The following is a 26,411-nucleotide window of genomic DNA, read 5'->3' as shown; positions in this document are numbered from 1 at the left end:
AACTTTAAATTCAGAATGCAGTGCCTGTCATCTTTTAGCTCTCTCATTCACATGCTTAAATACCTCGTCCTGTTTTGCAATGCAATACGTCTTCCTTCCTTTGCGAGCATTCATCAGCTTGACATTGTGAAGCTATTCACCTAATATGTTTGCGCACAAAGTATATTAATGAGAATGTAGACAATCAAGATAAAGCAGCAGGCTAAACTAAGAAGATTTCACCTATTAAGATCTCATTTTCTAAAATGCTGTCTCTTTATGGAGCTAGATAAGGTCACTGTGTTTAGATGTACCTCGGGAGATAGACTGTCTTTGTGTTTTTGTGTTCTAATAATTGTGTTTGTCAGCTACATTTTTAACAGTGATTTCAGACACAGGTGATATGTGGGCTTCTAATTGTATGAGGACGTCTGTAGTTACTTGCTGCCACCTTTGGGCAGAAAATATAATTACACGTGAATATATGTTTTATATATATAATATATATATATATATTATATACTATATATTGCATATAATGCTATATATAACTATAAGATAAGATATTTATTTTTGTGTCAATATTTTTTTGATTACACCATAAAACAAGTCCTATTTTTATCAACTAGTTGTACATAACCTGGCTTATGTTATTTCAGTATTATGATCTCATTCAAATTTATTATCTTTTATTCATTTATTTTATATATTAATATATATATATAGTAATATATATATATATATATATATATATATATATATATATCATATAAATTCTAGTTGTATTAATTTGGGTTTATTTTTTTGGCAATATTTCGATTACACTTTAAAAAATAATTATATATATAATCACTATTTATTTATTTTTTTTTATTTTATTGTTTTTATATCTATATATATATATATATATATATATATATATATATATATATATATATATATATATATTGTATATATATATATATATATATATATAACACTGTATTAGCCAGAATGATTTTCAGAAATTAAGTGCATTTGTCAATGCCAAATCTGATGACGCAATGTTTAATTATTGAAATATAATTATATAACCAAATACAAAATCTTATATGTTTTTAACGCTTACTGGTGCGCTTGTGGCGTCCTCCTCTCCAGCAGGGGGAGCAGCGCTCCGTTCTCAGTCCTGTGTTATCATCGAAGAAGAGAACAGCGACAATAACAACAACAGCGTTTGGCAGCTGTGCGGTTATTGCCTAACGTGAGCTATCAAATTTACATTAAACACTATAAAATCGCTTTGATGTATTTGTGTAGCACCAGGAAACTCGTCGGATGTTTTAATTACCTTAATGGTGAGTGAGATGCTATGACAAACCTGATTATATGCTAAAAGGAAGTTGTTTTACTGTTGTAATGGCAGCTTTAATATGGTAAACCGCTGTCTCCTGTTCACTCAGGACGATCAAATCTAGACCAAAAAAACCCTGAAGATCTAGGAAAAGCAGCAGTGAACTCTTCTCAGACATCATGGCCCAACAGAGAGGAGTAAACAGCCTTCAGTTCAACCAGGACCAGAGTGAGTCTTAAGTATAGTAGTTTCCTTAAAATCATGCTGCTAGACTGACTGACTGATTATTTATATAATTTGAGAAAAATCTTGCCCATAGTGCCTTATTGCATATAACATTTTCTCTTAGAGTTTGCCAACTCTTTAACACTAATAATTAGTGATTGACTAATGACGTCTAGACAGCAAGTTGACCAAAATAATACTAAAATGTCTATGATATAATGTCATATCAAGGTGGTTTTTGAGCTGATTAATTTGGGATATAAAGGTAGTATTCTCAAAAATTCATAAAATAGTAGGGAAAATACTTTTACATGAAATATAGAGCCAATATTTAAAATAAATAAATAAAATATACTTTTTGTGTCACTATAAATGATGTACTAATGTACTTAATGCACAATATTCATTAGCTTTGAATTGTTTCGTGTTATTTAGGTTGTTTCTGCTGTGCAATGGAAACAGGTGTTCGCATTTACAACGTGGAACCTTTAATGGAAAAGGGCCATTTAGGTAAGAGAAATCTGTGTTTTGTTTTTGTTTGTTTTATTACAAAATGATTTGTAGAGTGATCTGCGTTGATTGGATTGGTTACAGATCACGAGCAGGTGGGCAGCATTGCTCTGTGTTCAATGCTTCATCGATCAAACCTCTTGGCCGTGGTGGGAGGCGGCATCAACCCTAAATTCTCCGAAATCTCAGGTACACTTGGAGTCTGACGCACTCTTGTATATTTAGATAACTTACTCTTAAACTGCCCTTTTCAGTGAAGACTCTAAATGAGCTGTTTTATCTATGCCAGTATTAATTTGGGATGATGCTCGGGAAGTGCGAGACCCTAAGGACAAATTAGTCCTTGAGTTCACGTTCACCAAACCAGTGCTGGCTGTGCGCATGAGGCATGACAAGTAAGATACTCAGCCATACGACAATAGTGCTGTAAAATGTTGGTCATATTAATAATGTCTCACATTATATCTTTTTACACGAAGAATCATCATTATCCTAAAAAACAGGATCTACGTCTATAGTTTTCCCGACAATCCTGTCAAGCTGTTTGAGTTTGACACTCGAGATAACCCGAAAGGTACCATGAGCCATGCTTGCAGTTTTCGTATAGTTTTATCAAAAAGAGGCTTGACTTGTCGTATTTATTTTTCTTCGCTTTGTGTTTGTAGGTTTGTGTGACCTGTGCCCTAGTTTGGAAAAGCAGTTGTTGGTTTTCCCCGGGCACAAATGCGGCAGCCTGCAGTTAGTGGTAAGACTTGAGTGCAAATTGTTATAAAATATTACAGCAGTGAATTGAGCCTGCAGTCATGTATTAAATGAATCTTTGATTTTTAAAAAAAACATTAATTTGCTGAATATGTCGTCAAAATGTAGATGTACATGAGTTTGTTTTCATCAGAACAGATTTGTAGAAATGTATCATTAGTGTATTTTTCGAATGTTATCATTAGTGAATGGGTGCCGTCAGAGTGAGCGTTCAAACAGCTCATAAAAACATCACAAGTATAATCCACACCACTCCAGTCCACCAATTAACATCTTGTGACATAAAAAGCTGTCTGTTCCTAATAAATACATGTAACGTTAAGATATTTTTAACTTCAACTGAAATACGAGTCCTCTATCCATATATTGCTTTCTTGAAAAAAAGTGATTTTTCCAAATCTGTTTGAAGAACTCATCTACATCTTGGATTACCTGAGGGTGAGAGAATGTTCATCAAATATTCTTTTTTGCAGTAACAGTACACTATGTTATTTAACATCGTTAATGACTCTTTGACAGGACCTTTCCAACACCAAACCTGGCACATCGTCTGCTCCTTTCACTATTAATGCCCACCAGAGTGAAATCGCCTGTCTGGCACTGAACCAGCCTGGCAGTGTGGTTGCGTCTGCATCTAGAAAGGGCACTCTGATCCGTCTGTTTGACACCACAACACGAGACAAGCTAGTGGAGCTGCGAAGAGGAACTGACCCTGCTACACTCTACTGGTATTATATTTGAGCTTCTTCTTCATTTTAGACTTCAGCTGTGTTCACTCTCGAGTATCCTGGGATACTTTCTGAACAGTATTGAAAGAGTTCAAATAGATACTGAATTTACTTCACTGTCTGTAAAACAATTTTTTAATAATCAAAGAAATTCATATGAAAATGCTATGTAGACATAACATATTTATTTTTAAAATGCTAGTTACTATATATATATATATATATATATATATATATATATATATATATATATATATATATATATATATATATATATATATATATATATATATTATTTATTATTAAATTATTATTATTATTATTATTTTTATGAACCACATGTGAAACCCTAGTCTACAGAACTAATTTAAGTAATTATTTCCATCATATTTAAGTAGAAGCCTTTAGATCAAAAGAAAAAAATATTTTATTTGAGTTTGTCCAAACTTCTTTAGTGCATACATTATTATAAAAATTGTGTAATGCTGTTTTTTGAAAGACATTTCTCCTATTCTGATGATGGATGAAATTGAATGACATAATTCAATAATTAATCATTTTTGTTGTTTACAGTATTAATTTCAGCCATGACTCATCTTTTCTGTGTGCATCGAGTGACAAAGGAACTGTGCACATATTTGCACTGAAAGACACCAAACTGAACCGACGTTCTGCGTAAGATTAATCATATCACAGTCATTTAATTACAGCATTTATTACATACTGGGTGTCACTTGGTTTTATGTGTGGTGTCTTGTCTTCTCTAGTTTGGCGCGAGTAGGAAAGGTGGGTCCGGTCATCGGGCAGTACGTGGACAGTCAGTGGTCTCTGGCTAATTTCACGGTGCCGGCTGAGTGCGCTTGCATCTGTGCCTTTGGGAAGAACACCTCCAAAAATGTCAACTCTGTTATTGGTACGTGGGCTTTTTTATAGACATTTGAGAGAACCATTATTGATTTTGTCAGTTTCTCATCACTTGTGTCTCTCGTTAAAGCCATATGTGTTGATGGGACATTCCACAAGTACGTCTTCACCCCTGATGGAAACTGCAACCGCGAGGCTTTCGACGTCTATCTGGACATTTGCGATGATGATGATTTCTGAAGCTGGAGATTGAGCTGTAACTAATGTAAAATAGTAGCCTCTTCAACCGCTCGTTGTTCCTGATGCTTATTACTGTTAGATTATGTTACTGCCTTGTATGATTAATTGTACATAAAATCTGCCAATGAGTAAATGTCTTGTGAACTTTTATCTTATCACTTCACATGCAGGAGTTTCAAAGTCTGATCGTTTACTTTTCCTTCAGAGATACTTAACCTTTGAACACTTGAATGATTTCTCATCATTCTTTGTTCTGTCAAGGAATAAGGTTCCTCGGCCTTTAAGGAGCTTTATTTATGAATCAGTACAGCTTTTTGGGACTAAATATATAGAACAGGATTTTGACTTTGTGTTGTGTTTTATATAATACATGGTACAACTTCTAATATGATAAATCATACATTTTATCTATAACAAATCAGCCTTTGTATTTATTTATTTTTTTATTTTACAATGTTATGTAAAGAGAAAATAATGATGACTAGGTTGTGATGCATACTACACTTAAAAAGTTTGCGGTCTGTAAGATTTTTTTACTGACCGAGTTTGCATTTATTTTATTTAAAACATGCAATAACAATAATGTTACAATTCTAATATATCAGATGTAATATAGATAAATAAGACATTCATCCTAAGGTAAATTTAAGGCATCCTGTAGCTTATACAACATAGAAAGCATAAGTACACACAATATGACCGTAATAAAAAATCAGATAACATGTATGAAGTCTAAAGATAATAGTGTAATATGTAAAAATAACACTAATATTAATAGCATCGCATATTAAATTAAATATTTAATTTTACACTATATGCATTGCTGTATTTGAATACATAACATTTTGTAAATACGCAAAATAGATAGATAGATAGATAGATAGATAGATAGATAGATAGATAGATAGATAGATAGATAGATAGATAGATAAAATATTGTTTGTTTTCAGTGCACAGCTATTTCCGTAATGTATAAAGTGATGGATGAGTTTTTATCTGATGTACAGAAATAGATAATACACGTTTGCATTTGTATTTGCATTCGCATTCACGTCCACAGACATAAACATGACGGGTGTTGAGTCAAGGGAGGGAGTGCTTGCGGCTCATTATTACAAACGGATGTGCTGAACTGTCCGTGACAACCATCCAAAAACACGCCACACGACCGAAAGAGAGCGTCCCGAGTCGATACGAGACGGCGGAGGTGTCGTGTTGGCTTGTTTTTGTTGTATGACAGCAGAAGATTGTTAAGCCGAAGCTGGGATTTCTCCTCAGAAAGTGAGTTTTTGTCATGCTAACGCGCTAGCCGTCTTCGCTAACACAGCAGAAGTGACAAGTGAGAAAAAAAACATACTAAAACGCATTATAACGGAAACGCTCTAAAATAATGATAATATCAGATATTAACGTTTTAAGGGTGTTAAACGTTATTATTTATATAGACAACGTGTGAATGTGTTAAATTTACGGTTGTGTTTGCGCTAGCTTTAACTAGCTCTCCATAGCCTTAGCACAAAAACCGAAATGCTAAACTCACCGTTTGAAAACATCAGCGGTTTTGTTGAATATTATTTTAATCTAAAAAAGTATTTTGAAGTTTAACACTGACAAAAAAATCTGACAGGGCATTTGCAGCAGGTTAGCAAGAATTCAAAGCTAACGCTGGCGTTTAACGTTGCATTGACAACAAATATCCTTTTAATGCCGAGAAATGTGAAGGATTTTGTTTTTCAATAACGATACTTCATGTTACATACAGTATGGCAGATTTTACGCTTTGCCACATTGGTTGACATCGTGCAACCTTCCCTTTTCAACAAGTTTGATGTGTGTTTGCCAATCACAGCCGTTGCATATCATTTGCGAAGGTTGCATACTAAATAACGTAATTACACATTAAAGTGATCTTCTCGTTTTTTTTTTAAGGCACAGTTTAGTCCACAAGGATGGCTTCTCGTAAAAAGGTGCTTCTGAAGGTGATCATTCTGGGGGATTCTGGGTAAGTGATGACCTTCTAACCCAATGATGCGGGACAGTGTTATTTAATTAGGTTTTCAGATGCAAAATCTTCTACAATAAACACTGTGGTGTTTGTTTGTTACAGGGTTGGGAAGACTTCTCTGATGAACCAATATGTCAACAAGAAGTTCAGCAATCAGTATAAAGCCACCATCGGCGCAGATTTTCTTACCAAGGAGGTGATGGTAGATGACAGGCTGGTGACAATGCAGGTATGAGTCTTTAGTTTTTACTTTATATAGAACAAATCGATCTCTGTATATTATTTTACACCGTTATGGGAACAGAATAAATACTAGGTTTCGATGCATACTACATTTAAACATTTTTGCAGTCTTTAAGATTTTTTTGGAAGAAGTCTCTATTACTTACCAAGTTGCCAAGACAGTGTTTTATTAAAAAAAATAACTAGCTAGCTAAATAAATTAAATAATAGCAATTTAGTCATATTAAAAAGTAATAAAAACACTATTTTCATTACTTAAACTTCAGTCATTAAAAATAAAATCGAATTCATATTATAAATAAAAACTCAGTGATACTAAAATAACACACAACATAATACAAAACAAAAAATGTGGTGAGTAATATTTATATATTTATTAATCATTTTATTCACTTTTATTTTAGTTTTTTACCTGATGTCTATCTGCAGTGGACATTTTTTGTATATAATACATTTGTGTGTATTCTTATGTCATGTGTTATCCTCCAGACATCCCTCAAAATTAAACAGTTGTTTCTAAAGATCAAAAATGTAGATTTCTAATAATATGGCTCTATAAATGCAAATGATGCAGCGCTGTAACATTGTCATGGCCGGTTTAGATCTGGGACACTGCAGGACAGGAGCGCTTCCAGTCTTTGGGTGTGGCTTTTTAACGCGGGGCGGACTGCTGTGTGCTGGTGTATGACGTGACCGCACCGAACACCTTCAAAACCCTGGACAGCTGGAGGGATGAGTTCCTTATTCAGGCCAGCCCTCGAGACCCAGAGAACTTCCCCTTTGTAGTGCTTGGCAACAAAATCGACTTGGAGAACAGACAGGTCTGTCTTTATTTAGCCTCATAGAATTTCATGGTTGCATTTTAGATTTATAAAAACCTGCAGTTAATTTCTACATCTCATCTAAACACGGTCTTCATCTGTTGTCATCTTATAATGATTGTTGTACATGTAAACACTGCTTTTTTTTAAAGGTACGGAATGGAAGAAAATAGTATTGTTTAGCGTTATTATATAATTTACTATTATATTTTTTATAAATATTTTAAGAATTTGATTATCATTTTGTTATTATATTTTTATTTTAGTTGAGGTTTTAGTAATTAGTTTTTGTCATTTTTATGTTTTTATCACTTTTTACAGTTAAAATGTTACTTATGTCACCTATAGATATTTCTTACTACAAATTATTATAGTATTTTTTGTTTAATATTGATAGTATGATTGAGATACTATTATAGGTCATTATAAATATATTAGTATTCATATGTATATTTAGTAATTATAATTATAGCAATTATAGTGTGTGTGTGTGTGTGTATATATATATATATATATATATATATATATATATATATATATATATAGATATATATATATATATATAGATATATATAGATATATATATATATATATATATATATATATATATACACACACACATATACTATAATTATATATATTATATATATATATATATATATATTATATATATTTTTTTATGGTCTGTATTATTCATTGTATTCACATTTTTAAGTTTAATTAAGTTTTAATTATTTTTGTATAGCAAGATCAACTCCATGAAAATTAGTAATCTTTTAGTTTTAGTTATCGATATTGATTCTAAAATGACTGGATGAGCCACACATCAATTTATTGTATTCACCTTGTGCAGGTGACAACAAAACGAGCCCAGGCCTGGTGTCAGAGCAAAAGCAATATCCCGTACTTTGAGACCAGCGCAAAAGAGGCCATCAACGTGGACCAGGCTTTCCAAACGATCGCCCGCAACGCTCTCAAACAGGTACGCACCGTTTGACGTGTTCAGTAACGGCACGTCCGCTCTCGATGCTAACATCCGTCCATCACGCAGGAGTCTGAGGTGGAGACGTACGACTTCCCAGACCAGATTAAACTGAGAGATGACAGACCCGTGTCCTCTGGCGACAGCTGCAGCTGCTGAGATGGGACGTTTGGAGACCGAGGGGACCAGAGAGGCAGAGGAGAGCCAGCATGGGGCCGACCGAACCCCATGTGCAGAACATCCAGCATTCAGAAGAAAACACTTCCTTTCCAAACTTGTATGTAAAGAACTGTTAGGAATTTAAAGAAACTCCCTGCTACAGCATCACTTTTAATATAACTACCTTTAAGGATATTATTTCTATGAGAAAAAGATGAAACGTAATAGATATTTCTATTATTTACAAGTGATTTTTTCTTTTTGCCTCTTGTTTGTTTATTCCTTCATCCACGCAGATCGTAGTCTTTCAGACTTGTCTCCTGCTTATATATCTCTGTCTGTGCCTTTTAATTTTTTTTCTTTTTTTAGGATGTAGAAGCAGTCACACTTCCTTTAAATTCCTTTATTTTGCCAAATCCTTTAATATGCTAAATGTAATCGATTCTTTATCTAAAAACTACACACACACACACGCACTCGGAATAAACAGCCCAACATGACACAATATCAAAATCTTCAGTGAAATATAAGAGCTGCCGAGACCAGAAAGAAATATTAAAAGTTTGTGCCTAAGGACGTCTTCTGTGTGCAGGAAGGCTGCTGGTGTCAAATGAACGTGTGAGCTCACAAATTAAGTGCAATCATTTTAACCATGCGGCATGATTCCTTTCGCTTCGAGCGAAAGCACTTCCCCAGTTTTAATGTATGAATGTAAGATTAATCATTTCTGTCTTGACCTCATGCTGTTTAATTACTCGGTTTACAGTTTATTTTTATGTTTCTGTGTTCTTGTAGTAGACATTTCTAACGGGCTCATCTCATTGACCAAATTATGGGTATGACGTAGGTCAAATAAAGGCACAAAATGTGAAGGAAAGCTGAAATTGAAGAGTGGGTCCTGACAACCCTTGAATCCATGTGATTTTTTTTTTTTAAGTCTTTATTTCTGTCAACCAGTATTGTAAATGATTTTCATCGAAAACTTAGTGATGTCTGCCAATAGAAACACATCTGTCTCTCTTTTATAAAACAACTACCTTTCCCTGAACACCGTTAAATCATCTCTCGGTATTGTTTTATCAACAATGCTCCATTAATAAATCTTTATTCAAATGACAAACCGCCGGATCCTGTGTGTTTTGGCTTCCGTTACACCGATAAACACCAAAGGAACGGTTCAACCGAACAGCTTTCTAAAACAGTACTCGCCCATAAGCCATCCAAGATGAGTTTGTTCTTCAGACCAGGTTTAATTTTCAAGTGTAACATTACATCTCTTGATCCCCTATGGATCCTCTTCACTAAACTGGGGCCGGGTCCAAATAGCTGTCCAAAATGCATCATAATCTAATTAACCATCCTTGTCCTCTTAAATCAAAATTCACTAACATTTTTATTTTGATCAGTTTTTGCTTGTATACTGATTTTTCCTCATAATTCAGATAAAACAACTTTTTCAATGGAGAGAGCAGTATTATGTATTAGTTTCTTATAAACAACTTTTCACTTGACAAACTGAAGGACTGGAGTTCGGTGGATTGCTTGTGAATTATTGTGATTTTTTTGTCAGATGGTTGGACTCTCATTCTGACGGCACCCATTCACTGCAGAAGATCCAGGCATCTTGACTTGACACATTATGAAGAGCTGCATTTCTCAAACAGCAAAAGCAAATTATTTATGCTTTTTTTTTTTAAGAGTCTTTGCAGTCCATACCAGACACTTGGCAGATGATGTTTCTCTTGGATTTCTGAATAAAAGGAGCAAACGGTATCTGCATCCGTATTTCTCCTTCTATTTGTCTCTTTTTAGAGAGTCATTGAGAAACAGGCGGACCAAATGCATCCATAGTCTCCAACACTAGAGACAAATGGTCCAAGAATGAGCTTACAGAAACACGAAGAATGCGGGCTTCATCTGCAGTCCATCTCCTACAAAGACATGTGCAAAAATCAGTTGTATCGTGTGTAATAAAAATGTTCTGTGAATTTCATCAACAAAACACACATATATGTCAGGTAATTAGAGCAGTGTGTCGACCTAAATCTAAATTAGGACAACTATTTTAAACACTAGACTTTTTAGGTGCTTAACTCACACAGACAGTGTTTGTCCTGATAAATCCAGTTTTTTAGTGATTCCTCCTTTCCTGGGCTCAGGATCAGGAGCTAGAGACTGCAGGGCGATAGTTGCCTCTCTCTCGGATGGGAAAGGGACCTTAAGTAAGCTGAGGTTTGTTAAAGACAATAGGACTTGACAAACAGCATCACCATTTCTCATTCATTGACACATCTTCACTTGGCTGCACATGTCTGTCTGTGAGCGAATCCGGCAGTGCAAGCAGGTAAAAGCTAGAAAAGTTTTAGTAAATCCTACAAAACATAAGCAGAGCTCGGATATGTCGTAGTTAATTATTTGGACATTTAAGAACAGCGGTAAAAGGATACAATTGGAGTTTTCTCTCTGAACCGTTCTCACTCATGCAAGCCGCCATGTTGACATTTTAGTTAGTCTTGAGATTGAAAGCAGCACTTTCGTCGTGTTTTTATAAAACGTATTTTTTTCAATAGAATAACATTCGACAAAATTCAATTTACTTTACATCCGATAAATCGTGCTTTCAACGTAAATGTTTAATGTTTTCTTATAAGTAATGATCATGTTTTTGTAACCTGGGACAGTTAGAAAACAAACAGTAGAAAAACAGTAGCAAAAGGGATTTAAAACATAAATGGCAAGCGTTAATAAAAATGTAAATAAATGTTAGTTTATTTTGTTCAGTGATTGTAATTCATGTTATGATTAAATTTAGCAAATGCCGCGAAGTACGCGCGGACATGTTTTTAATTATTCATTCAAATGAATCATTCGAACGAACCGATTCAATCAAATGAATCTTCTTCTTCTGAAAACTTAACGCAAGAGCGAGCAGACGTGAGAAGTAGCGCAGACCCGTTACTCGTTATCATTAGTAATGTGTGTAATTTGTGTGTAACTGTGCCTATTAATCACTGGTCAGTTCAAACAAATACGGGGGAAACCCACCTGCTGCATCTTCTTCACATATACATAACAAAATGTTAAGCAGCGTGACTCGTTCTGAGGTTCCATGCTGCTTCTGGACGCTCGTGTAGTGGCCAGAAACGCGGTCTAGTTAGTGTGCAGGCAGCGCTAGGTGTTGAAACACAGCCGAGCGTCTCTCTCTGCTCGTCTCCGCTGGATCTCTTCAGTGCTCTGTGCTTCTTTGTTGCAGGTAAGTCCGACAAACGGAACATCTTTTATTACGTGCTTTAACTTACTTTTAAGCGATAGGGTTTTTTATTTTTACGTGAACATGAATGACAGAATTGTAAACAATTTTTCCGCTTCTCCATTTATATTGTGATGATACGAATTTCATAAACAGCTTAACATACCTGTAAAGGACCATAATAATATCTAATTATATAATATCTAATTATAATTCTAATTATTATCTAAATAATTTGAATTATTTAAGCCAGAAAACATTATGCTAAACATACAACGTAATATATAAAAACTAAATAAATACTTTATATGGTTCTCTGTGTATTTGTTCATCTGAATATAATATATATATATATATATATATATATATATATATATATATATATTATTATATATATATATATATATATATATATAGTTATTATTATTATTATTATTAGTGATTCAGTGTCTTTGCTTAAAAATAAAATGTTGAAAATGTAAAAATGTAAAACAAGTAAACATAATGACGTAATCAAAATTTGTAGAATCATGTACTAAGAGACTACGAAATTCATAATTTCCATAATTCATACTTAAATGATTGCTCTGAAAATATGTAATGAATGAAAAGACCTACTATTGAAATCACACTGTATTTTGCAGGCTATTTTTATTAATGTATTTTAGCTGTTTTGCTTCTTTTAATCGCGCAAGTAAAAGGAAAAAAGGAGACCAAACGCTAAAAGCCATTTATTTTTGTATCTTGATATTTTAAGTATAACTCACAGAATACAATTTGTCATGAAAAAACTGCACTGGAAATAAAAGTATTTTCAAGAGGATTGTATTTCCTGGCTATCTATTTTATTTATTATACTGTATATAATTAATATTTATTTGTCCATAATAAATCAAAATAATTATATATTAATTATATTTATTATAAATAAATAATATATTATCATTTATTTATAACTCTGCCATCATCATGCCATCAGACACAACACCTCCGTTTCTTCCCAAGATCAATAACGTGTCGGAAACATCCATCCCAAACACGTTAAATTTGCTTGTTCGGCTGCATTTTACTGAATTCTTCACAGGATTTCATTGCTTTGATAGATGCGCAATCCTCCAGCGGCTCATGGGAACCCTCCGCGACCTCCAGTTTGCCCTGCAGACGAAGATTGAGGAGCTACGGCAACGTGACGCCCTCATCGATGAGCTGGAGCTGGAGCTGGACGCTAAAGATGACCTCATCAGACAGCTGCAGGGCGAGCTGGACCGTCTCCGCACCTCCTCGGCCTCACACCACCCCTCCGGGACCACAGAAGTCACAGGTGAGCCGGGAACTCTATCACGAGCCTGGATTAGCCGGACGGACACATTTTATTTATTGCTGCATTTTGTCACCAGATGAGCCCCTGCGCACTAAACGCCAGGCCATATCAGCCGAACCCACGGGGCTGGATCCCAATCAGCTCACCCACGTCACCCTCACCAACTACAGCAAGAGCGAGGAGTGAGTTAGAGCCCCGGAGGCATCAGGTAAAGCTTCAGTGAATTTAGGAAAGCTACATGTTCGATTCAATCCCGCCCCCAGGTCTCGAGAGTTGATCCAGAAGGCTCTTTTGGAGAACGATTTCATGAAGCACCTGGAGGCCAGTCAGATCCTCACCATCATGGACTGCATGTATCCCACCACACTTGGACAGGGCTGCTGCGTCATCCAGGAGGGAGACGACGGCTCTACCGTATACGTTCTGGAAGGTGAGGAGCATCTGCTTCAAAGCTACTTTGAGAATGCTCCTATTATGGGTTCATATTTTGGTTTCGGGGGTATTTAGCAACAGGTTGACATGCATTCAAGGCAAAAGCACTTTCATAGTTTTTATGCATTTAGTTTTACCTTACATACTAATTGACTCCCAAATGATTCAGTTTTCATTTTCGTCACGCCTTTAATAAAGCAGCATTAATAAACCGCTTTTTTTAACCGTACCAAAAGCGACAACTAGCGGCAGAGGATGATTTCGCATTTTCATTCAGACCCTTACGAAAAGACCAGCAAGTGGGCGGTCAACATGAAATGGCTTGGGATTCATTTCAAAAACGACTCGACTGATTCGGAGTCGATTCTTTCTTAGAGGGACGGTAACTTTATACATGGCGCGCTTTCACATTTAAAACATTGCAGGATGTTTTCATTCACAGCTGTGTTACGCGCTGCGTGAAAGGTCATTTTTCGAAAATCCACTTTAAAGCTGTTCCGAGAAAAGCGAAAGTGTCTTAAACAACAGCTGTTTTTATGCTAACCTCTGTTAAGTGGGTGTGCTGCCTGTTCGTCATGTGTTTGTGACAGCGATCCTCTAGAAAACACTGCACATGACGTGTGCTATTTTTTGTGGCTTTATTGCAGAAATAGTTCAGACACACACACAAGACATGAAATTTACTCAAAACCCTTATTCTGTTTATTTTTGGAGCTTTTTTTTTACTTATTCAAAAGTTTGTATGACATATTTTTACGTTGTTGTTGTTTTTTTAAACTTCTTATGCTTAACAAAGCTGCATTTATTTAATAAAAATATACAATAAAAACACTAATATTTTAATATTATTATAATCTAAAATATCCGTTCTATTTGAAAAAACATAATTTATTTCTGAAATGCAAAGCTTATTTTCAGCGTCACTGCTTCAGTCTTCAGTGCCACACGATCCTTCGGAAATCATATTTTTTCTAATATTTTTTCTCGTTATGCATTGAAAGCAATGTATTTTTGTGGAAACCATGAACTTTTTCCACTGACAAAAACCTTTTTCCTACGAATAGAAAGTTCAAACTAACATTCATTTCCAACAGAAATCTTTTGTCATTTCTCATCAGTTTAATTCGTCCCTGCTGAATAAAAGTATTAACAGTTCTCCTGCACGCATTCATGTCACTCTCAGGCTCAAGGTTGTTGTGTTTGTTTGTGTGTATTGTGAGCAGAGGGGCTGGTGGAGGTTACCAAAGGAGGGCAGAAGCTGTGCACCATTGAGCCGGGGAAAGTGTTCGGGGAGCTGGCGATACTTTATAACTGCACACGCACAGCCACCGTCACGGGTGAGACCGGGTGAAGGAAAACTATTCCTATTTCATACCCAATTTTTCTCCTACTTTCAGTTCGGTACATGCACAACTGCATCAAAATAAATGGAATAACATGGCAGAGCAAATTCTGAAATATCCAAAATATACAGATGAATAGAGAGATATACACACTTTGTTGTCTTGAGGCTGAATTCGCGCTCATCCGTCAGCGCTGTAGGCTATAGACAATCTGCCATGCGTCTGAGATTGAGTTCAGCCCTATTAATGGATTTCTCCTGCGGAGTGAATGTGGAGGAATCTGCGGTGTGTAATTGCTGGGTTGTTTGGCCATATGGTTTTTCTAATATATCCTCATCTTTTGCCCTTTTACGACACATCGGTTTAGTGTGATGGATTGGGGTGGAATGAGTTGACTTGGGTGGTGTCTGTTTAATCGGAATAATAAAAACGCAATTAAGTTCAGGCCTTTGGCTGTCCTTGTTCATGCATAGATCGCTGTTTACCAGTCTCTCCCGTGAACCCTGATCAGATTCGCTGAACCCTGAAAATGGGCTTTTTGACTCTCTCTGTGCAGCTCAGAATAAGTCATTTATGTTTCGCGTAGAATAATATTAATCCAAAATGTTTCTCAGCCTGGCGCACGTTGGCTTTATCACCCAGCATTAGTTCACCGCAAGCAACTGGTGAAAAGTTACTCACTCTCAGGACATACAAGGTGTAGATGAGTTTGATTCTTCACCAAAACTGATTTGGAGATTTGCTCTGCAGTGAATGGGTGCCGTCGGAATGAGAGTCCAAACAGCTGACAAAATAATCCATGAGTCATCCACCCCATTAATAAATGTGTCGAGAAGGGAAAGTTTGTCACACTAGAAGTGTAAGATGAAGAATTTGTTTTTGGATATATACTATTTCATGGCATATTTTCTGGTTTTATTTAGTGAATTGAGGTGTTTCATGCACACAGAATAAAAATGTGCATAATTTCATTAAACAAAACAGTACAAATTTGCTGCGTTTTAACAAATAGTGCTGCGTTTTTTTCTTTTTTTGTGGCCAAGGATGACTACTATATAAGCTGGAGGATATTTTAATGTGTTGTTACAGTGTACTTATATATTTATGTATAATATTTAGTGCACTTACTATGTGGTTAGGTTAAGGTTTAGGGTTATGTTGTTATTATAATAGTAAGTTCAAGTAATGTGTAACAGGGACTCTCAGGACATCTAAGATGTAGACGTAGATTTAGATGACGATTCTTCATCAAAACAGATTTGGGGAAATGTATCATTAAATCCCTTGCTATAGATCACTTGCTCTACAGTGAATGGGTGCCGTCAGAATGAGAGTCCATGTGTAACAAGGACACCCGTAAAAAGTTGTTATCAAGGTTGATTTACATAAGAATGAAATGAATCAACAATGTTCATCAACGTTGTCACGTCTCTCTCTTTTGTGTCAACTGAAAGATGACAGACGCTGTCTGCTGTTCAGGGTCAGCTAAATGAATAGCTTGAAAATAAAATAGGTTCTTTGTATTGGATTTCTTACAGCATCCTGCGTTCATTGTCCGCTCTGCCTCCAGCAGTTATTTCTGGCCTTTTCTCATTTCTTGCTCTTTTTGTGGTCAGAGTTCAGCTCCATCTTCATGTACATCTGACGTCACTGAGGCATCAGAGAGCGATGAAGTAGGGTGAAGGTCTGTTGGAAATGTCAACAGCTACTTAAGGTTTAAAGTAAGACTTTATAAATACAAGTTGAGTCAATCTTGATTAGTGCATGTTGAAATCTTTTGAAAACACTTCAGTCGTCATTTAACATGAAAATGAAAATGTTTAGCTACTGCTAGCACAGCGTTGATTTTTTTTTCCTGCATCGCTGAACGAAATTCAAACAGTAGTATGCATAAATATTCTTTGCTGAGTGCATTGTTGTACATAGCACGTGATATCGATCAAGTACTTTGTTCATATTAATAATTTGCATAATTGGAACAAGATATTAAATCATACAATCATGCCATCGAATGCTATTTTGGCATAGTGTAAGTTTTTTTTGCATATGTTAGGAAGTTATTCATTGTTGTTGCAGGTCTATTGGGGTTTACGGAGGAATATTAACAGTATGTGATAGTGTTTGTGTGCGGCTGGCTGCAGAGTAATTACATGAAGTGGGATGTGAAGAGTTCTCAAAGCAGCAGCTGAGAGGAAGTACAGAACAAAAGTGTAGTGAAGTAAAGAGATCAAACCCACAGTTATATCTGCACATGTCTGTTTATGAATTATGAAGCAGAGAATTACAGTAAATCCATCTGACCTGAAAGGTTGTTAATGAATTCATTAAAGTGAATAAAAATGTTGTTGATTCTGTGATAAAATGCATTACTATTATATTAAAATATATTTAAAATAATATTTTAATTAAATTTTTTTAAATAAATAAATATAAAAATGTACGTATTATTTTGTGATGGCTTTTTAGATTTTATTTGAAAGGTCTGTATTGACCAATTAGAAAAAAAAATTGTAAGGAATCTAACTAATACTAGCATTTGCATGTAAAACCTTTCACTACAATTAAACTGCACTTAAAAAGGTGAATGTTCTCCTCACCACTGTCATCCTCTTCCCTTTCAGCTCTGACTGATATCAAACTATGGGCTATAGATCGACAGGGATTTCAAACCATCATGATGAGAACTGGCCTCCTCAAGCATTCAAACTACATGGAGTTCTTGAGAAGGTGACACAATTTAGCATCAAATCAAATTCAACATCTCAAACCAAAATCATCTAATAACACTATAACCTGAATTGTGTCGTCAGCGTGCCTTCCTTCAAGACTCTCACTGAAGATGTGCTGAGTAAAGTAGCAGACGTTCTGGAAGAGGTGAGCTGTTTGAACGCTGCAGATTTATTCTAAAATCAATTCCAAATTGATCTGCGTGACCTCCTTTTATTCTGTGCTGTTCTCCCTCTCTTTACTCTTTACTCTTTAGACTCACTACAGTGATGGCGACTACATCATTCGTCAGGGCGCCACTGGAGACACGTTCTTCATCATCAGTGAGGGTCAGGTGAGAAGAGAGCCTCTCGGACGTTTCCAACCGAGTTGTGGAACAGAACATTTATTGTAAATATCGCGGCTGTTTTAACCCACAGGTGAGGGTCACCCAGCAGAAATCAGCCAATGAGGAGCCAGTGTTCCTGTCCACACTGTCTCAAGGGGACTGGTTTGGAGAGCAGGCTCTTAAAGGGTCAGTGAGGAAAGTTATTTCTCAGTCTAACCATTCTGGTTAAGATTTAAGAATATCTTCTTCATTTTTTTTTTTACTTTTCTTCCCAGGGAAGATGTACGTACAGCAAATGTAACGGCTGTTGGAGATGTGAAATGTCTGGTTGTGGACAGAGAGTGAGGATCTCACAAGACACAATCTATCAAATCTACAGCCACGATCATTTAAAATCATAACCAATCAATATCGCAACAAGCAATCAAAATAATAACTATAACAATCAGAATATTAGTCCAAATAATAATCACATTTCATCAAAGTCTGAATCAATATCACAACCAACCCAATCAAACAAAATAGCCTTTACAATCAAAATCTCAATCACAGTAACAATCACATGTGATCACAATCAGTTTCACAACAATCTCAGACGATTCAAATCATAACCATCACAGTCAATAACATAACCATCTCAGGCGATTAAAATGATAACCATCACAATCAAAATCTCAGTCAAAATAATAAATCACATTTAATCAAACTCACAATCACAATAAATATCACAACAATGCCATTTAAAATGATTAAAAATTTAAATCCCAATTGGTCAAAATTAGAACCATCACAAGCAAAATCTCTTAATAAAAGTCATATTTATCAGTCAATATCAAAACAATCCATATTAATCAAAATGATAATCATTGCAATCACTAACACAACAAAACAAATCAAGATCACAATCAAAATACTCACATTTAATCAAATCACATTTAATCACAACTATCACAATCAATATCACAACAATCCCATTCAAAATCATTGCCATTACAATCAATGTCACCAATATCACAATCCCAGCTGATCGAAATCATAACCATCACAATCAAAATAGTTATTACATTGAATCAAAATCACAACTATCACAATCAATATCACAACAATCGCAATCAAAGTCATAGAAATCACATAAAATATCACAATCCTGATTTATAAAAATAATAGCTATAATAAGCAAAAAAAAATCATAATCACAATCAATATCACAATCCAAATAAACCAACTCATAACATCACAATCAATATCACAACAGTCCAAATCAGTCAAAATCATAACAATCCCAAATAATATAACAACAATCCCAAAAAATCTTTACATTTAATCAGAATCATAACTATCATAATCACAATGTATAACCGTCAAAACTGCTATTTAAAGCAAAATATCAAACAAATATTTACTCAAAATCATCATCTATCATAATCAATACCAGAATGATGCTAATCATTCAAAATCAGAACCTGTATAATCACATTCTCAGAGCAGTCAGTGAGTTAATAACATCTCATCACATGTCCTGAGTGCTAATGAAGCTCAACTCTAACAGGTCTTTCAAGCAGCTGATTGGAGGACTGGACAATATGAGCAACAAGATGTACGAGAGCGAAGAGGTGAAGGCCAGGTAAACACATCCATCCAGCAGACAGTGTTCTGGAATAAATTCATCAGAATAACGGAATAACATTTGTCGTAGGTTGGAGGCAGAAGCTGCGTTCTTCTCTAGCATGTCTCTCAGTGACTTCCATGTGATCTGCACGCTGGGGGTGGGCGGCTTCAGTCGGGTGGAGCTGGTGAGACCACTAGTTAGTCGGTAGTCTCTGTAGGGGTGATTAGAGCTTTATTGAGAGGATCCTCTACAGGTGCAGCTGAAGAATGATCACAGTCGATCCTTCGCCATGAAGGTCCTGAAAAAACGTCACATCCTGGACACGAGTCAACAGGGCCACATCCTGTCTGAGAGACGCATCATGATGGAAGCCCACAGTCCTTTCACTGTCAGGTCTGTACGGCCTAACTTATATAAGTATAATTATTATTATCCATCCATAAACGGACATACCATAAGTGTTTTAGCACAAAAAGTAGAAGAAAGTAAAATACATATACGAGTCTTTATATATTATCCAATATAAAATGTATATTTTAAGGCCACATAGACCACTGGGTAATAGTTTAAGAATTTAAGAATGTAAAAAAGCATATTTGTTGACCACTAATCTTATTATGACAATTTATTATTATTATTATTATTATTATTATTATTATTATTATTGATTTAATTATTATAAATATTAAAAAGTCTAATAATTAAAATGATTATAAATATTATTATAATATAATAATAATATAACAATAATAATATATTAATTTACTAATCTGTTTATAGCAATTAAAATAGAATTCTAAGTATTGTAATCTGATTATTAAATAAAAATCTTAGCTGACTGTTACCTGACATATTTTTATTAATGGCATGGTATTGTTCGGTAAGCCCAGGTTGTTCTCATGCTCCAGGCTTTACCGGACGTTCAGAGATGTGAAGTACCTGTACATGCTGCTGGAGGTGTGTTTGGGTGGAGAGCTGTGGACTCTGCTCAGGGACAGGTATCAGGAACAGCATGCAGTCTTACCTCTCTTTCCTCTGCTTGGATTGAGTGACTTAGAGGAAGTTGCGTGGCTGTTTTCAGAGGCTCGTTTGATGACGGCACCACGCGTTTCTACGCTGGATGTGTGGTGGAAGCTCTCGCTTTTCTACACTGCCATGGAATCATCTACAGAGACCTGAAGCCTGAGAACATCATACTGGACCACCGGGGATATGCCAAGCTGGTAAGCAAAGCAGTGTTATTTTAGTTTTGTATTAGGATAAATTTTTTTTTTTAGTTTACATTTATTTTTAGTTTAAGTTTTGCCATGGTTTTTGTAGTTTTGTAGTTTTTTAAATAAAGCTAAATTAGATTTTTATTTTATTAGTACTTCAACTAAGATTAAATAAATGCAACATTTATTGTAGTAGTTTTAAATTAGATGTTCTACATTTCTTTTTAAATTCTATACATTTTTATACTTGCATTGCATTTACATCATTTTAGTTTAATAAGCGCTAATCTGATAATATTATTTTTAGTATTTTCATTCAGCATTAGTTTTTAAATTTTATTGCAGTTCTTAAAAAATTCAATTTTTTAGGTTTCAGAGTTCATCTAATAGTTATATTTTATTTTAGATTTTTTTTTTAATGAACAAAAACTGTTTTAGTTTTTATTTATACATTTTTTAATGTTAAACTTTTACTTTTTTCATAATTTAGAGCTAATTATTAATTCCTATTTAGCTTTAAATGTACTTATTTTAGTTTCAGTTTATTTGAAGTGTTCGTCTGATTTTATATTCTAAATTAGCTTTTAAATATATAAAATACAAAAACATAGTTTTAGCTTACATCACAACACCAAACCAATGTACTTCTGTCGTACAATTAATATAATTAAATCAATTAAACTACTGCAAATTTCATCCATATCCAAAAATGTTTGAATAAAATTTTTACTTTACTTAAACTTTACTTCAATTAATTTTAATCTTTCCTTTGTAAAGAAATCTATTTTGTAAGCGTACATTATATTAGTCTACAAAACCGGTAATCATTATGTCTTTAGATTTCTAAAGAGATGAGGAACATAGTCAGATATGTCTAAAATGTTGTATATTTAACAACGAAATATTTAAATATCAAAGAACAGTTTTTATTTTCAAGGTGGACTTTGGTTTCGCTAAAAAAGTTGGTTTGGGGAAGAAGACATGGACGTTTTGTGGAACCCCGGAGTACGTGGCCCCTGAGATCATCCTAAACAAGGGTCACGATGTCTCTGCTGACTACTGGTCTCTAGGAATCCTCATCTTTGAGCTGCTGAGCGGAAGGTTGTATTAGATTTATTAATGCCTTTATTAACAAGCTTAAGTTTGTCCTCTCTCAACCTGGTCTCGTAAAAATATGTGACCCGATCCAGCCAAATGAGTCACAGTGACCCAGATTTTAAAATTGCGATTTTGGTGTCAATTAAAAGAGGAGGCCGTGAGCTCTGAAATGATATCCAAGTCAAAGTCATCCCTTGGATGGTTTTGGTCCTGATTTGTGTGCAAACTTCCTTCAGTAAACGCAGATAATCCATCGGGGCCGATCAAGGTGCTCCATTTTTGCTCCGATGCTCGGGAGGGGAAAATCAGGCAAAAAATTTAATTTCAGAAAACGTTCATTTTTATCAATAAAGTTAGTGTTTCATTCATTATTTAAACCCTCTTCTAGCCAATATGAATTAACTCAATTTTGTGAAAAGTCATGACATGATATTCTTCAAGTAACTGCGAAAATTACACTTTATTCATCGAAACGCTGTAGGTTTGTGTGAAAAAGGAATAAAGGGTGTCAGGGTTTTACTGCCTCTAGTGTTCATTTGTTTGGAAACTGCACTGATTTACTCACTGGTACGTATTTCGTGGCTCGCTAAAAAACGCACCCAGGAGCTTTTATGCCGTGAGGCCAAGTAGTCCTGTTTCTAAACACTCAACACCGCTTTCCTCTTTCCCCCCAAGCCCACCTTTCTCAGGGTCGGACCACATGAAGACGTACAACATTATTCTTCGAGGAATCGATATGGTGGAGTTTCCCAAGAAAATCCCCAAGAGCGCTGCAAACTTGATCAAAAGACTGTGCAGGTGCGAATCAAGCCTTTTATACAGAGAGCATGCGCTTGACTTGCAGTGAAGACCCGATCACAGTAATTAATGACAAACATTTCATATAATTTTATAACATATTCAACAATGACTTAATGTTTAGTTATGAAAACATGAGCTGCTGTAATTTAGTGAGGGTTCACCTTAGCTTTTACTTCACTTTCTGCAATATGAAAGTTGTAATATTAAGTTTATGTTCCTTATATATAAGTCAGTATGGTAAGAAAATATAACAAAAAATAATATATATATATATATATATATATATATATATATATTTGTTATATATATATATATATAAGTATAATTTATAAGTAAAAAGTAAAAAAATAAAATAAAATAAAAATAAAAATAAATAAATAAATATATAATATATATATATATATATATATATATATATATATATATATATATATATATATATATATATATATATATATATCTTTTTTATTATATTTTTTTTTTTTAATTTTTTACTTTCCAAAAAAACTAGAAAGATATTAAGATATACAGAAGATAAAAAAGATAACATATATATATATATATATATATATATATAATATAAAAATTATTTTTGGAATTTGTGTTTTTTTTTTGCATTTTACATTTTTACTTTCCAGAAAAACTGAGAAAGAGAATTAAGAAAGAGAATTGACAGAACCTGAAAAATCCATCCGAGAACAAGCCTACTGGCAGAAAAAAATCTGAAAAAAAAGGTTTTGAATAGAAAAATTTCATTTTTTTCAGAAAAAGTGATGGCGTGAAGTGTGTTGCAAATTTGCATACTTGCATTACTGCTTTGATACAATCTGTGTTGTTAAAAGCGCTATATGAATAAAAAGTGATTGATTGATACGTGTGTAACCTGACAGGGACAATCCATCCGAGAGACTCGGCAACCAGAAGAACGGTGTGAAGGACATCCAGAAACACAAGTACAGACGACACATGCGACTCTGACCTTATCACTACATACTCACATCCTTTCAGACAGTCGTGATGTGTGGGCTGTGCTGCTTTTGATGTCTCTTACAGATGGTTTGAGGGGTTTAACTGGGACGGTGTTCGTGAAGGAAACCTGACTCCTCCGTTTATACCAAATGTAAGTGAGAAATGAATCATTTAATGGACTGTTTGCAGAGATACGAAAAACGTGCTCATCTCAGATAAATAAAAACAAATATTAGTTGACCTCGCAAATCCTGATGTAATTTAGACATTTCTAAACTGGTGCAGACCCAAGTGAATGAGTTTCTGTATTTTATCTTGCGTTTTCATCAAAAGAAAATGAGTTTTGTTGCGTGTGGCGCAGGTGGAAGGGCCTTTGGACACCAGTAATTTTGACTGCTTCCCCGAGGACACAGATGAGCCGCCTGACGAGGAGTCCGGCTGGGACTTTGACTTCTGATCACGTGAACAACATTTCAGAATAAAACAACAACAACAGCTCTTTGTACCTGAATGTCATGTGCAAATAAATGTTTTTATTCTTCTGTTTATATAAAATATATTTTATATATATATATATATATATATATATATATATATATATATATATATATATATATATATATATATATATATATATATATATATATATATATATATATATGTATATATATATATATATATATATATATATATATGTATATATATATATATATGTATATATATATATATATATATATATATATATATATATATATATATATATATATATATATATATATATATATATATATATATATATATATATATATATATATATATATATATATATATATATATATATATATATATATATATATATATATATATATATATATATATATATATATATATATATATATTATATATATATATATATGTATGTGTGTATATATGTATATATGTATATATATGTGTGTGTATATGTATATATATATATATATATATATATATGTATAGATGTATATATGTATGTATATGTATATATATGTATATGTATATATATATATATATGTATATGTACTGATATTATCTGCTCTCAGTCTCATTACACATATACACACACACATATACATACATATATATATATATATATTTACATACATACATACACAAAATGGTACAACGCAAGGTGTATAAAAAATAAGCAGAAAGAGATTTTAATCAATAATTTATTAACATTTTTGTCATTATAATTCAATTGAAATATTGATAAGCCTTTCCTTTGTTCTACAGACATATTCAGTATGAAGACAGCTAAGACACAAGGAGCAGTACTGAATTAGCACAAAATCCAGACCCTCACACAAAACACATTTAAAATGACAGCGCGCTCTCATCCTTCACTCGCCTCGGCATCCTTCCACCCCCGTGACCTTCTCTCTTCTGCGGAAAACAAAGGGTGTGTGTTTTTCAATATCCTCCACACAAAAAAGCCAGGTCTAGAGGGACACGAGGGTGAATAAACAATGACCAAATGTTCGCTTTTGCGTAAACTGCCTCCTTTATTCCCATGAAATTCAAGAAAGGTTCTTTGCTAAATGTGTAAATGTTTAGCCGCTTGATTCGATACCCAAACTACACTGTAGTGAAAAATATAAGCTCGATGACCATCTAGTGCAGTGGTTTTCAGACTGGTTCCTGGGGACATTTTACACACCTGATTCAGATCATCAGCTCATTAGCAAAGAGCTCCGTGAACTCAAACGAGAAACATGCGAAATGTGCAGAGCAGCTGGTCCCGAGGAACGGGCCTGAAAATCACTGATCTAGTGAGGATTCGACACGGAAAGACTCCGCCAGCAGAATCTCACCGTGACATTTCTAAATAACATGACTGGGCACAACTTTCCCATTTAATCTCAGCACTAGAGCCTAGTGATCACCTGATAGTCATGCCTGTTATAATCAGGAGGATATATATATGTATATATATATATATATATATATATATATATATATATATATATATAAAATGATATGATATGATATGATTCAGAGCATGAATCACAAAAGAACCATTGTAGGTACAATGCTAAAGATAAAAACATTGGCTAAAAATGCATTGCGATCTGTACAAACAGGTTTAGTTTTGTTCTTCGGGTGACTTTGGTTTTCCCCACAGTTCTTCTTCGTTGAGGCTAAATTGTTTTAAATCAGTAGTTCTTGATTATTGAATAAGGGGGGAAAAAACGAAGTAACTAAACGTTTAGAATAGCAAAATATCTCAATTATTAACATTTGAAATCTCTTTTGATATCGAGGTCAAATTTGTGTCCAAACCGGTTGTTACTGTTAACTAAAACTATTAAAAAAATTTTGGTAACTGAAGTCACAGCAAAAATAAATATAAAATGAATGACTTAAAAACTGAAACACTGCCTTGACGAATAAAATAAAATACGTTTGAAAAAGTAGTATACTTCTTTAACAAA

The 26,411-nt window shown here is 34.2% G+C and overlaps 4 protein-coding genes across 5 annotated transcripts; 3 read left to right on the top strand and 1 right to left on the bottom strand.

Annotated features, from left to right (window-relative positions):
- Window positions 1-1,279: 1,279 nt before the first annotated feature.
- On the top strand, window positions 1,280-4,977 carry LOC122352454 (WD repeat domain phosphoinositide-interacting protein 4). Its single transcript, XM_043249861.1, has 11 exons — window positions 1,280-1,313; window positions 1,419-1,537; window positions 1,970-2,044; window positions 2,129-2,233; window positions 2,334-2,439; window positions 2,524-2,618; window positions 2,710-2,789; window positions 3,326-3,534; window positions 4,108-4,209; window positions 4,302-4,447; window positions 4,529-4,977. Exons 2-11 carry the CDS (start codon window positions 1,489-1,491, stop codon window positions 4,636-4,638), a joined length of 1,077 nt encoding a protein of 358 aa, XP_043105796.1. The 5' UTR covers window positions 1,280-1,313; window positions 1,419-1,488; the 3' UTR covers window positions 4,639-4,977.
- Window positions 4,978-5,702: 725 nt separating this feature from the next.
- Window positions 5,703-9,968, top strand: zgc:100918 (Ras-related protein rab7-like). Its single transcript, XM_043250526.1, is given in 6 exon segments — window positions 5,703-5,919; window positions 6,568-6,640; window positions 6,746-6,872; window positions 7,489-7,707; window positions 8,561-8,689; window positions 8,759-9,968. Coding segments are annotated over 5 exon segments (618 nt in total). The 5' UTR covers window positions 5,703-5,919; window positions 6,568-6,587; the 3' UTR covers window positions 8,849-9,968.
- A 446-nt stretch (window positions 9,969-10,414) lies between these two features.
- Window positions 10,415-11,380, bottom strand: LOC122352832 (EKC/KEOPS complex subunit LAGE3). The gene is made up of 3 exons (XM_043250527.1): window positions 11,296-11,380; window positions 10,947-11,075; window positions 10,415-10,779 (listed from the first exon to the last, which is right to left on the bottom strand). Exons 1-3 carry the CDS (start codon window positions 11,340-11,342, stop codon window positions 10,665-10,667), a joined length of 291 nt encoding a protein of 96 aa, XP_043106462.1. The 5' UTR covers window positions 11,343-11,380; the 3' UTR covers window positions 10,415-10,664.
- Window positions 11,381-11,834: 454 nt separating this feature from the next.
- LOC122352830 (cGMP-dependent protein kinase 1-like) lies at window positions 11,835-26,385 on the top strand. 2 transcript variants are annotated; one of them, XM_043250525.1, is made up of 21 exons: window positions 11,835-12,101; window positions 13,202-13,419; window positions 13,496-13,601; window positions 13,683-13,849; window positions 15,075-15,188; window positions 17,816-17,921; window positions 18,005-18,068; window positions 18,178-18,255; window positions 18,341-18,435; window positions 18,525-18,590; window positions 19,799-19,873; window positions 19,946-20,042; window positions 20,118-20,251; window positions 20,767-20,856; window positions 20,940-21,081; window positions 22,010-22,173; window positions 22,846-22,968; window positions 23,862-23,924; window positions 24,025-24,091; window positions 24,302-24,401; window positions 25,213-26,385. In XM_043250525.1, the coding sequence occupies exons 2-20, from the start codon at window positions 13,224-13,226 to the stop codon at window positions 24,395-24,397; spliced, it is 2,043 nt and encodes a 680-aa protein (XP_043106460.1). In that variant the 5' UTR covers window positions 11,835-12,101; window positions 13,202-13,223; the 3' UTR covers window positions 24,398-24,401; window positions 25,213-26,385. The 2 variants fall into 2 exon arrangements, with proteins under 2 accessions (XP_043106460.1, XP_043106459.1); XM_043250524.1 differs by having other exon boundaries at window positions 20,112-20,251.
- The last annotated feature ends 26 nt before the right edge of the window (window positions 26,386-26,411 follow it).

The sequence above is a fragment of the Puntigrus tetrazona genome, chromosome 10 (genome assembly GCF_018831695.1).
Source record: "Puntigrus tetrazona isolate hp1 chromosome 10, ASM1883169v1, whole genome shotgun sequence".
In the NCBI taxonomy this organism is placed as follows: domain Eukaryota; kingdom Metazoa; phylum Chordata; class Actinopteri; order Cypriniformes; family Cyprinidae; genus Puntigrus; species Puntigrus tetrazona.
The sequence above is the reverse complement of the archived record's forward strand: the minus strand, read 5'-3'. Positions and strand labels throughout refer to the sequence as shown.